This window comes from Podarcis raffonei, chromosome 10, assembly GCF_027172205.1.
Source record: "Podarcis raffonei isolate rPodRaf1 chromosome 10, rPodRaf1.pri, whole genome shotgun sequence".
Lineage (NCBI taxonomy): Eukaryota > Metazoa > Chordata > Lepidosauria > Squamata > Lacertidae > Podarcis > Podarcis raffonei.
Genome location: NC_070611.1, coordinates 15,034,479 through 15,047,578, shown reverse-complemented (window position 1 = coordinate 15,047,578; position 13,100 = coordinate 15,034,479). Strand labels below are relative to the sequence as shown.

At 43.1% G+C, this 13,100-nt stretch overlaps 1 protein-coding gene across 1 annotated transcript in view; it reads right to left on the bottom strand.

Moving 5' to 3' along the window:
• Nucleotides 1-978: 978 nt before the first annotated feature.
• CRELD2 (cysteine rich with EGF like domains 2) overlaps nucleotides 979-13,100 on the bottom strand; it is a 19,408-nt gene continuing 7,286 nt past the window's right edge. The window contains exons 4-10 of the mRNA XM_053405723.1: nucleotides 10,108-10,199; nucleotides 8,850-9,026; nucleotides 7,128-7,223; nucleotides 5,410-5,493; nucleotides 3,580-3,675; nucleotides 2,994-3,134; nucleotides 979-1,514 (exon numbers count right to left, since the gene is read on the bottom strand). Coding sequence (XP_053261698.1) covers nucleotides 1,462-1,514; nucleotides 2,994-3,134; nucleotides 3,580-3,675; nucleotides 5,410-5,493; nucleotides 7,128-7,223; nucleotides 8,850-9,026; nucleotides 10,108-10,199 — 739 coding nt within the window. The 3' untranslated portion in view covers nucleotides 979-1,461. The remainder of the gene's footprint in view (nucleotides 1,515-2,993; nucleotides 3,135-3,579; nucleotides 3,676-5,409; nucleotides 5,494-7,127; nucleotides 7,224-8,849; nucleotides 9,027-10,107; nucleotides 10,200-13,100) is intronic.

Genomic DNA, 13,100 nt, shown 5'->3' with positions numbered 1-13,100 from the left:
GACTTTTCTAAAACATCAGAGAAAAATGTGTGTGTTGTGTGTGTGTTAGGGGAAGAAATCCCAGGAATAATGATGTGCTCTGTGTTGTTGTTTTTTTTTGGGGGGGGAGGGATGTAAAGTTAAAAAAGCCCAGAGCTTACCAAAATAAGATTTTAATATTGTTGCAATAAATTATAACTGCGACCCTTCCTGTTTTTCCCTTTCTTTGGAAAATATCTTAGAGCTCATGATGACATCAACATAGGTGAAGCATTCAGAAAGGAGAAACATACCCAAACCCTCCACCTAGTTGCATAAGTGCCCTGAAGCTTACACGTCTGCTGTATTTTATTTCCTAAATCCGTCTGCATTAACAGCAGCATTTTAAAAGCTGTTGACGAACCAGTAGCCGCTAGATGGATCTCCAGTATTCAGTTCAGTGCATTTGTAGTTAAACTGTCGCAGAGTTCACTTCTCCACTTTTAAAAGTCTGTGAATCTAAGATGTATGCCATTTTTTTCAAATTTTGCAAAGCCCTCTGCATGAATTGAACTGAAGCATCTCCTCACCCTTCACTGATCCTCCTTCGCACCTCAAGTGTTTTGGTCGGGTTAGCAAGTGTCCCTGCATTTTTGAAAATACCTTTTGTCTAGATGGTTACGGAGGATTATGCGAGTGTTTGCAGGAGCTGGCCTACTGGGCAACTGCATTCATTGCTCTGCCAATTTTAGCATCGCCCACCTCTGCCATGTGGTCCTCAGAAAAGACTTCAGCTCTCAAGAGAGAAAAAGTTTCCCAACCCCTGATGTACAGCAAGGCAAAGAAAAACAATCTTCTTTTGGTGAAGAGTTGTGGGACAAAAAATTAAGATGGCTTCTCTCTTAAAGACCAGCTGATTTCTACAGGAGAATGACTTAAGGCAGAAGTCGATTCACCTATAAACTAACAATTCCCCCACACACCCCATGCAACAGATGCTAACACGCAAGGCACACAAAATACAAAGCAGTCAAAATAAATCTTTATTGAATGCCGCACTTGACATTCAGCTTTCATTTGCAAGAGGAGCCTTTTCCATAAAACAGCATCTCCTTTTGCTGGTATCGAAAAGATAAGCACAGGTCGTAGAAAATCCATTCTGATCTAAAAGTACTTAAGTTAGCCAATTCATTTTCTTTTACACAAGGAGCAATGTTTTGCAAGACTCGGCAATAAGTCGTTCAATTTAACCAAATACACCGGGGGCAAAGACGTATCTATCTCCAACAATGTCTACTAAGGTAGTTCAATGGCGGTATAAAAAGTGACAATTGTGTATGTTTCACAAAGAAATGCAGTTGAAAGGGCAATCCATCATTAAGTTCCAGAGAGAATCTTACTGGCAACCTGAGGTTATTTAATACCATTTACATCTCAGGTAGCAGCTGTTCGGTCCAATAACTTAAAGGTTTGATACCAATGTCTGTTGTCTTGGAATGTAGATCATAACTCCGCATGGGCATCTGATGAAGATACATTTGCGGGCGTCTCCTCTTCTGTCAAAAGTAATGCATCTTTGTTAAAACAAAACAACTACACAGTTATTATTTGTAAGAGGTAGGAACCAGGAAGAGGGCCTTCTCGGTAGCGGCGCCTGCCCTGTGGAACGCCCTCCCGTCAAATGTCAAGGAAATAGACAACTATCAGGCTTTTAGAAGACATCTGAAGGCAGCCCTGTATCGGGAGGTTTTCAATGTGTGATGTTTTACTGTGGTTTTATAATTTGCTGGAAGCTGCCCAGGGTGGCTGGGGCAACCCTCACCTGTGGGCTCCCCTTCAAGTTCACAGGATACTACTCCAGAAGGTGTCTGCCAACTGGGGAGGGGGGCTTCTGCTGAAAAGACTCTCTGCACAGGTAAGAAACACATCATGCACACCCCCTAAATTTGGACCATTCTTTTTTTTTCTTTTTTAAAGGAGGCAACCAAATTCCCTTGGTTTTTTTAAGCAGTGCCAAGAATTTGACCCTGCTGAGAATCTACAAGGGGCTTGCCATTCAATTTGACAATGTTTTGGACCATGAAGACCAATCATTAATGGCTTTTCAAATCAGATGTAAAGAAAAGAAGTGTATGGGGAGTGTTTTGTTAGCCCCCAAATGGAAAACGAGTGAGGTCCTAACCAAAGAAGAATGGCAACTAAAATTGATGAAATATGTGCAGCTTGCAGACTTAACATATAGAATAAGAGAGCAAGAAGAACATATGTTTAAAGTAGATTGGAAAATGTTTATTGAATATATGGGTGAAAATTGTGTACTGTTTAGGGAAGCTTTTGATGTTTGATCATGCTTTTAATATTCTGTTGGGAGCCGCCCAGATGGGCGGGGTATAAATAATAAATTACTACTACTACTACTACTACTACTACTACTACTACTTTGGAAAATGTTGGCAGCATTAAGATAAATTCAACAGTGTAAATAATGGATGTAACAATGGAATACTGAATGATATGTAAAATGAACCATGGAAAGAGAAGAATGGAAGTCATTGATATTTTAAGGTTGTTTAAATGAGTATTCTAAAATGTGAAACAGAAAAACTTAATAAAAAAATTATACAAAAAAAGAAGTGTATGTGGAGGACTTATTTGCTATATTTTTATCCTAATTCCTTCAAGGAGCTCAGGGCAGTGTGCATGATGCAACCCATCACATTTTATGCTCAAACAGCCCCTCCACCCATGAAGATGGCTGGATTAACTGGTGCAAGGTCACTCAATGAGATTCATGGCTGGGTGAAGACCTAGAAGTTAGCCTTACCAATCCTAGTCCACGACATCACACTAGACCAATGATGCAAAATGTGCTTAAGAATCAAAATGAGAAAGGGTAGATCTGGCTGGGGAACAGCGATTGAAAATGCAAGGGAGGCGGAGACGATTATGCAGCAGCAGTTGTGCAATTAACACTGGATTTGCTACATTACCCTACCAACAGCCTGCAAAACCTTCGGTAACAAACAGCCACTGACCTCCTTTTACCGTTGCAACGCAAGAGCCATCTTCATCTTGAAAACCCTCGGAACAGACACATTTGTAACCCCCCGCGGTATTAACGCAGTCTTCGTTTTCTCTTACACACACCTTTTCGGACGAGGTACATTCATCCACATCTATTTTAAAAAGGGAAAGAGTATCGCGAAAAGTTTAATTCGGTGCAAATGCACACGGATGAAATTGTTCTAATACAAATGTTCTGTTTCTTTTACTTTATTTGCTCACATATACAAGCAGCGACAAAGATTACGCAGAATGAAGCAATTTCCACACCAATAATCATTGAACCGTAGCCAGCTGCTGTTTATTGATATCAATAAACACACATACAAACACAAATAAATATGAGTATTTGTGTTTTGCAGGCCTAGTTTGAATTGTAGGAATTAAAAATTCAAGCATACAGAATCTGCTTAAAATGACTTATGAAATTCTCCTCTATGGAAATCAGGAACACATTCTTGCCTTTTTGGTGGCAGTTAAATACTTTTTTTTTTTGTTCTCCTGGGCTTTTAGAGTTGTGTCTTGACTCTGACTTTCATACAAAAGTAGAAATCTAACCTGTGCATTTTTCATCTTTCATTTCATAGCCAGGTACGCAGCTTTTACATTTGCTGGGCCCTTCTCCTGTGCATCCCAAGCAGCCCCGATCACATGCTGAAACATAAAATGGAACTTTTTAAAATCACTGTAAACTAAGGTGAAAACTTGCTTAGAGAACAAACTGAAGCTAATTTTTGTCGGACCCACCTGTTGCGTTTAACCCACACTGTGTTGCTTTGTGTATGGAATCCTTTAACTTATTTTTATAAGTTTATAAACCAATTTAAGCTTGTTGTGAATGCTATGAATATATTGTTGCAAAGGGATTGTGAAGGACAGTAAGAAATCTAACCAATGAACAACAAATGTCTATGTACAAATTAGTCAAGCAGTAACATTACTTGGAAGACCACAACGGCTACACTCAGGCTTGAGGCAAAGCTACGCAAACCCCGGAAAGAACAGTACGTATGTGAATGCTCTTATATCCAGATATTTGCAGTTCAACCCTTCGGCTTTCTGTTAACACTGCTAGCCAACTAAGTATACATGAAGTTAGAAGCAACAACATTACAAAAACCTTTCTGCTAATTTTCCAAGACTACTGTCGTCAATGGAAAAATGGCCACAATTCAACTAATATATTTAACTCCTTGCTTCCCTTTTGAGATCTCATTATCTTCTATCCTGCCCTGTTCATATCATTATCCCCTATTTGGGTGCCTTTTCCTTTCTCTCAAAATTATTGACTAAGGATCGCTTTCTAGCTGCATTCCTTCCCCCTCCCTGGTGATGCCAATATCCATGAAGACACATTCTGACTGCTCTGGAGGTGGGTCAAGGGAACCCCCAGAGCAGCACGCGGCAAGGAGAGAGGGGAAATTGTTCTATCTGGCAAGTGGAAATGTGGGTGCTATCACCTTAGTGTGACATCAAATTCTACCTGCAGAAATTAAATGTGAGAAGTGTTGCTACACAATTACTTTACTAGGGTTCCTGCAATCGCAGAGACATTTCCCAGAGCCACTGAATCACAGCATAGTGTATCCATGTAGCTCATGTATTATATTTCTCCGTGTACAGTGGTACCTCGGGTTACATACGCTTCAGGTTACATATGCTTCAGGTTACAGCCTCCGCTAACCCAGAAATAGTGCTTCAGGTTAAAAACTTTGCTTCAGGATGAGAATAGAAATCATGCTCTGGCGGCGCGGCAGCAGCAGGAGGCCCCATTAGCTAAAGTGGTGCTTCAGATTAAGAACAGTTTCAGGTTAAGTACGGACCTCTGGAACGAATAAGGTACTTAACCCGAGGTACCACTGTAGTTTTCTACTTGAGGACAAACACTAAGATTCACAATTTCGGGTGGTGGGGAAGCCACAACAAGCATCCCACTTGAGATGTACCATCGTTACACCTCACTCCAAACCAAACCCAGAAAGTATATACAGTCAAATCTCGGTTGCTGAACATCTCGGCTGTCGAACATTTCAGAAGCTGAACACCGACAACCTGGAAGTAACTGCTTCTGTTTTCGAACGCACCTTGGAAGTCGAATGGCTTTCTGAGGTGCATTTCCCTATTTTTTCAATGTAATTTTCCAATCGCCCATTGAGCCTTGGTTATCAAACGTTTTGGAAGTCGAATGGTCTTCTGGGATGGATTACGTTCGACAACCAAGGTACCACTGTACATCTGTTTATACCAAAGGAAGCGTGACAAGCTCTTCTTTAAACATGAACATCTATCAATGGTTTTCACACAACAAATCTGACATTTGTTTCAGCTCTTATATAATTAAGCAAGCTAGAACTTAAGGTTAAATATATAGATATATGGAAAGGAAACCTTTGCAGGAGAAAGAGCCCTCTGTGTTTAAGCAGAATTGGTCCGTACTGCAGGGAGACTCTTCTACGGCACATTCATCCACATCTGCAAAGGTGAACATAAATTTGGAAAGTTAGCATTGCCATAGAAAGGAATGCAGGAAATCAGAGGCTGAATAAGAGGGAAACCATGAGCTTCTTATCCTTGCACGTGACCTACTACGACCCCTACAATGACATGCATTACTTCACGAAAAATGTATCTTTTAAAGTCATGAGTCTGTAAAGCACTAGACTCTTAATCTCAGGGACGAAACCCATGTTGGGCAAAAGGGAGCTGGATTTGATGACCCTCGGGGAGGAGGGGCTTCCAACTCTGCAATTCTATGATAAACCCATTTTCCAAATGGCATTGGATTGATGTGATTTTCTTTTCCTTTCCATCTGCCAATTTCTGTGGAGCCAAAAGTTCCTCACTCAGATTCAAACCAAGCTTCACAAAGGAGACTGGTAGCAGCAAGGGGTGGTTTAGCTTTTTCATTCATTGACTTTGCACTTGCTTTCTGTTTCTGATATGCAGTTCAGTGGGAACTGTGCTTATTTAACCATACCCTTGCATTTATACTATGCCATTCTTGGTGAACGGCTGATCGTTATTTGAATTTGTCGATAGATTTTTTCCCAACTGCTTTCGATTGGAAATGCTGTATTTTGGCATTCGACGGAGAGGTGGCAGGTAACAGCCTTGAAACGATTCAATAAAACAAAAGGCACATCAGGAACCAACAGTCTTCTGTAATCTTCCCCCCTTCATATGTAACAAAATCAGGAGGGTCAACCAATAATTTAGTAGGCCAACTAGTTAAAAAGCAAACTGAAACCAACAGCTGTAAGCCTGGATCGGAGAAGTCCTCCCAGCTCCAAACTTGTTTAGAAGAAGAAGAGTAGTTTGGATTTGATATCCCGCTTTATCACTACCCGAAAGAGTCTCAAAGCGGCTAACAATCTCCTTTCCCTTCCTCCCCCCCAACAAACACTCTGTGAGGTGAGTGGGGCTGAGAGACTTCAGAGAAGTGTGACTAGCCCAAGGTCACCCAGCAGCTGCATGTGGAGGAGCGGGGAAGCAAACCCGGTTCACCAGATTACAAGTCTACCACTCTTAACCACAACACCACACTGGCTAAAAACAGATAAAAACAGTGTTCTGCAACCCAGCAGCTGAATCTATGTAAATGCATCTCTGCTTGAGAAAAGGCCTTTTACTTTACCTTCTACGTGGGTGCTGATTCTCTTTTTCTTTTTCTCTTTTATTTATGTCTCACCATGTTTAGTGCATGTATAATTACAGTCGTACCTTGGAAGCCGAACGGAAGCCGTTCCGGAAGTCTGTTCAACTTCCAAAACTTTCTGAAACCAAGGTGTGGCTTCCTGCAGCCAACTGGAAGCCGCGGAAGCCACACCAGATGTTCGGGTTCCAAAAGAACGTTCGTAAACCGGAACACTCACTTCCGGGTTTGTTGCGTTCGGGAGCCAAAACGTTTGAGTGCCAAGGTGTTTGGCTTCCAAGGTACGACTGAATGTACTTTTTAACTTTCAGTTAAGATGCCTGGGGTGGGGTGGGGTGGGGGAAATGGCACAAAGACAAGAATCTACATGTGTATGATTATAAACATGTTATATATTATATCTTAGGTCTTCTCTAAACTGAACGCTTCGTTTTCTATTGGATGTCTTACTAACCCACACAGGCGTCTTCATTTCTGGTCCAACCTTCTTTACATTCCTTACAGTCTGTGTTTGTTGCTCCACTGCACGTTTTACACGAATCATGACAAGCTGTGAAGACACAGAAAGACTCGAGACTTCATTTCAGATCCTGGCGAGCACATTTAAAACTGAATCTAGGTTTACGTTATATAGTTAAACTGATTCTAGGGTTACTTTAGAGGCGTCGATAATGCAAATAATTGCATGTGAATTGGCTCATGAAATGTTTGCACATCCTGGCATGTTATTTAATTAACGCGTAAAGTAAGTAGGAACGTTACGAAGTTACATAAAGCACTACCTTATAAAAGCAGTGGAACAAGTAGTGAGCGTGCAAACTGAAAAAGGCTATCAGGTTATCACCCAAATAATGACTCCACTGTTTTTGGGTTCTGATCAACAAGACACACAGAACGGGTTTCTTCTTCCACTTTAGCAAAACAGGCTGGCTTTGACGGAACAAAGTGAGATTACGGCTACAATCCTATTCTCACTTACTTGAATTCAACACGGCTTACTTCTGAGTAGACAAGTATAGGACTGTGCTTGTTCTTTTTTATGCATTTATTTATTCGGTTTTTCAAATTAAAATTTTACAATCACAAACATACAACATAAAGACAAGATTCCAAGGAATCTCCTGGACTTCCCTCCTCCCCTTTGTGGGTCTTAATCATTTCCTCCTGCATCTTTTATAATAATCCAAATCTTTTGCATCTCCATTACAGTAGAACCTCTATTTATGTCCCGCTCTACTTAGGCCCATTCCAAGTCGCGACCGCGGCAAATCCGGAAGTAAACACCGGGTTTGCTGCGATTCGCCCATGTGCAGAGGCAACTGCCACTGTCTGCACATGCACAGAAGCAGGCTGCCGCCGAATGCGCCTGTGCACAATGGTGCTTCTACCAGCGACCCTTTTCGCCATAAGGACAGGCCTCCAGAACAGATTGTGGTTGTGAATAGAGGTTCCACTGTATTTCCAAAATTCACCACTAAACTACAAGTGTTATTCCAATCCCGCTAATGGTTTTAGCTATTTACAATGGTTTTTAAGATAGATTATAAATTTTCCCCATTGCTTATTCAAATTTTGGCCTTCCTGATTTCTGATTCTTGTCACTTTAGCATAGTCCATCAACTTGATCTCTGCTAGGGACCTTATCTTCTTTCCATGGACTGTGCTTGTTCTAGCTAATCTGGGATGCGGATCGGGAGCAGTCAGTGAGGAGAGAGGTGGTGCCACTTACTGGGAGAGGGTTGAGATGGTGCTGTGAAGACACATCAGGGGGAGAGAGCTAGACTAACAGTCGTGCCTGGCTAGCAACAACCTCCCTTGCCAGCTTGCCCTTCCTTCTGCTAGTAAGCAGCAGTGGCTCCAGCAGCATGGCACCGACCCTCCTCACGGAACACTCCTGGATTGAAATATAGAAAGTTCAAAAATATTTAGCGACAATTTAACCATAAAAAGCACTGCCCGAAATCTTGCAAGCAACTGGGCATGCCCACGGTTCCGTGTCATATCTAACGGGACTTCTGACTTTTCTTTTGCCATGCCAGCTCACAAACAGCTTCTCGCACAACAAAGCAAAATGTTCCTGGAGAAACTCCAGTCCAAAGTCCCCTTTGTTGTGCGGAAGCAATTACAGTTCTCCGGACTGTTATAAAGGCTTTAAATGTAAAGCATGCAGGCGTACCTGTACAAACAGAATGTGTGTCGTTTCGGTGAGAGTTGTAGTAGCCGTCGGAGCAGTCCAAACAAAATTCTCCTTGGTATTCCCTTTTACAGCGGCAGGATCCATCGCCACCTCGGGTGCCGTCTCCAGCACAGTTGCCATTTCCGTGGCAAGGTCTTTCTGATCCTCCGCGGCAAGCTTAGATTAACACAAAAACAGCAAGTTTAAGAATTTCACGTGAACGAAGCCGGACAATATTTTCTCCCCACGGCCACTTCTCTCGCTGCAGCCTCTTGATCAACATTCACAAGCCTCTTCACAAAAAGTTTTCCCCTTTGCTTCTTACTAAAGCTGTGCTGAAAATATTCTGTCCCTATTTTTGAAGGCCCATTTGCAGGTTGCCCACCAAAACTGGGTGGCGAGCTGCTTAGGAGGAACACCACCACAGCAACCAGAAGAAGAAGAAGAAGAATCTAAAAGGGCAGGGGGGATGAAAAGCCTCTGCAGCTAACACTGCAGCAGTGAGCCCTCTGTGGCCTGAACATGTTGTGATTTTTCTCCCATCCCTTCCCAAAATGCCTTGCATTTTTGCCTCTCCAAACCTTTCAGCTTAGCTCAACTTTTTCAAAGAACTGTGCCCTGATGCAGAGACTCCCCTAGCAATAACACCCTATGCCACAATATAACCTGTTGGTTTTTGAGATTCCACATTGCTACTGACCCAACAAAGGCTCCAAGTAGCCCATCCACTTGTGCGAGCCAATAACCCAAAGCACATGTTCGTCATACACCATTTCCACACTTCTAAACTGGCTGTAAACGCTCCCTCCTCGGCACACATCCCCCCTCCCCCCGTAGCCATTTTTTCACTTTCCCTCTTACACCAGTATCACCGAGACTGAAAAAATAAAATGGCCTACTAGGCACCTTCCCTATGTTTGCCGGGAGAACCGCAGCTCAGGCAGCTCACAGAAGCATCTTTCTTCTTCCACCATCACATCACCAGACATAGCCGTAGGAACTTAGGAAACTGCTTTATACCAAGTCAGACCATTAGTCCATCTAGCTCAGTACTGTTTGCACTGACCGGCAGCTGCTCTTCTGTGTTTCAGGCAGGAAGTGTCTCCCAGCCTTACCTGGAGATGCCGGCTATTGAAACTGAGGCCTTCTATTGTATTTTGAATCGAACTAATCAATGATAGTAAAAGGCTAGAACTGAATGAAAGCTTCTGTGTATGATTAAAGATACCCCAGTACTTTATTATTGTCGTTTAATTACCAACACAGTCTGGACCATGTGTTCCAGCAGGACAGCAAACTTCTATTGTTTCTATACAAAGCCACTTAAACAAATCAGGAGATTTCTTCTTCCTGTAAATACAAACAGACAAAACAAAAATGTATTTCTCAAACAGAAGTAAGAGTTCTGTTCACATCTGATTGTATGATTGTATTATTATCATTAGTCTGAACTTACTGAAATCAAAGTTCTAGAGAACATCAATTAAAATTGTCATGGAGAGTTTAGATGGGGAAGCAGGTACAGTGGGCGATAAATTTGCACAGCCAGCGATATTAGATTGTCCGTCATGACTGATTTGGTACTTTTTCACCTGGTAGCTTCTTTCATGATGAGAAACGTGGCTCCCAGGTTTATAGTGGAGGTCGAGAGACCACCAACTGATGTCGCAATAGAAATACAAGAAGTATTCCCTTCCCCTCTTGGTGTGCCCAGGGTGGAGAGGGCAACTTGGGGGTGTCTGCAAACACACACACACAAAACAGACAGACACCTTTTAAGACAGAGGTACCTAACCATTGGGTTGGCCAGTACAGAATTGCACATCCAACACACTTAAACATATATGGTCCACACATAGCTAGGCAGGTAAGGCACACCACAAGTAGGAAAACACTCAGCCAGAGAGCAGACCTCCTCATTCCCCAGCTATGGGGAGAAGAGCCCTTCTAAAATTGGGCTCTGTTCTCTGCAGGAAAAGTGGCACTTTTCAAGATAAGAGGAGGCACTGGATTTTGGAAGAGTGTGGTGGAAATGGTTTCATGGGCTGGGGTCAGCCTGCAGCTTTATCGCCTCAACCTTCAGCATTTGCAACCTTAAATTTGATATATCAGCCGCCAAGCAGTCCGGCGTGTCAAGCAAACACATCTTCAAATTGAAACAGAAGATCTGTGATGGAAGCAGAAAGCTAAAATTGGCAGCCTGCTTTGGTTAGCTTTGTCTCACTTACCTTCAATACACTACTGGTTTTGCCTGAGCCGTCAGAAGCTCTGAGATGCTATGTTAAGCTCACCACTATTGCAAACATTCCTATGGTGGCATTCCTATGTAGTGCTGGGTATTTTGCCAATGCGAACAGTCATCTTTACCCCCAGGGTGCAGTTTGGCTGAGGGAGAAGGGCTCAGGACACAGCATCCGCTTTGTAAGCAGAAATTCCCAGGTTCAAGCTCTGCCATCTCAAGAGAGGGCTAGGAATACCCCCTGATTTAATCCTGGATATCTGCTGCTGGCCAGTGTAGATCAAGGGTGGTGTGGAAACTTTGTTGGCTTTGTGGGCCAAATCCTCATCACTGGGCCAAATTTCACGGCCAGAACCTCATCATTGGGCCAAATTTCACAGCCAGATTCTCATCATCGGGCCAAATCCTCACCACTGGGCCAAAATTCACGGCCAGATCCTCATCATTAGGCCATATTTCACAGCCAGAACCTCATCATTGGGCCAAATCCTCATCGTTGATCCAAATTTCATGGGCCAGATCCTCATCATAGGGCCAAATTTTACAGGTGACTGGTATTGAACCCCATGCTTCAGTTGATGAGAGGTGGTTAAATCCTGCTTGGCTGGCTGAGTGCCAATTCCCTGTGAAGAGCTACAGTGAATAATAGTAGCTAAGCGAGTTCTAGTATCAAAGTGAACAGTAATGATTCACACCTTTGCAAAAAGGGAAGGGAAAGAAGAAGATTAAGAATTCTGGGGTGTATCTGACTAAATCATACCTGAGAAAACACTGACTAAAACAAAAGGATTTCAGTGGGTCTACTCTTAGTATGGCTCAGTTGGATACAACCCTTTATGCAAGTCTCATTTTATGTTTCATGTTTGTGGGTTAAGAAATAGTCACAAATATCCTCCCTCATGACATTAAATTCATATGGCTACACTTATTTTGCAGTGATGAATGGACAGAAGTAAGGATCTCTCTTAGGATGCCTTGAACATTTTGAGATGTGTCTGGCTTGTTCTTAAAACCAGTGAAGGCGGTGAAGGTCCTGTGTGAGTGCCTGGAGGCGGTTGGAGGATGGATGGCGGCTAACAAATTGAGGTTGAATCCTGACAAGACAGAAGTACTGTTTTTGGGTGACAGGAGGCAGGCAGGTGTGGAGGACTCCCTGGTCCTGAATGGGGTAACTGTGCCCCTGAAGGACCAGGTGCGCAGCCTGGGAGTCATTTTGGACTCACTACTCTCCATGGAGGCGCAGGTCAATTCTGTGTCCAGGGCAGCTGTCTACCAGCTCCATCTGGTACGCAGGCTAAGACCCTACCTGCCCGCAGACTGTCTGGACAGAGTGGTGCATGCCCTGGTTATCTCCCGCTTGGATTACTGCAATGTGCTCTACGTGGAAGGTGACTCGGAAACTGCAATTAATCCATATGCGGCAGCTAGACTGGTGACTGGGAGTGGCCGCCAGGACCACATAGCACCGGTTTTGAGAGATCTGCATTGGCTCCCAGTATGTTTCCGAGCACGATTCAAAGAGTTGGTGCTGACCTTTAAAGCCTTAACGGCCTCAGTCCTGTATACCTGAAGGAGCGTCTCCACCCCCATCGTTCAGCCCGGACACTGAGATCCAGCGCCGAGGGCCTTCTGGCGGTTCCCTCATTGCGAGAAGTGAGGCTACAGGGAACCAGACAGAGGGCCTTTTCGGTAGTGGCGCCTGCCCTGTGGAACGCCCTCCCATCAGATGTCAAAGAGATAAACAACTACCTGACATTGAGAAGACATCTGAAGGCAGCCCTGTTCAGGGAAGTTTTTAATATGTAACGCGGTACTGTTTTTAACACTTGATTGGGAGCCGCCCAGAGTGGCTGGGGAAACTCAGCCAGATGGGCGGGGTATAAATTATTATTATTATTAATTATTATTATTATTATTATTATTATTATTATTATTATTATTATTATTATTAACAAAGCTTTTGTAAAAATAAAATAAAAATAAATATCTGCCAAATGCTGTGTTTGGGGCTG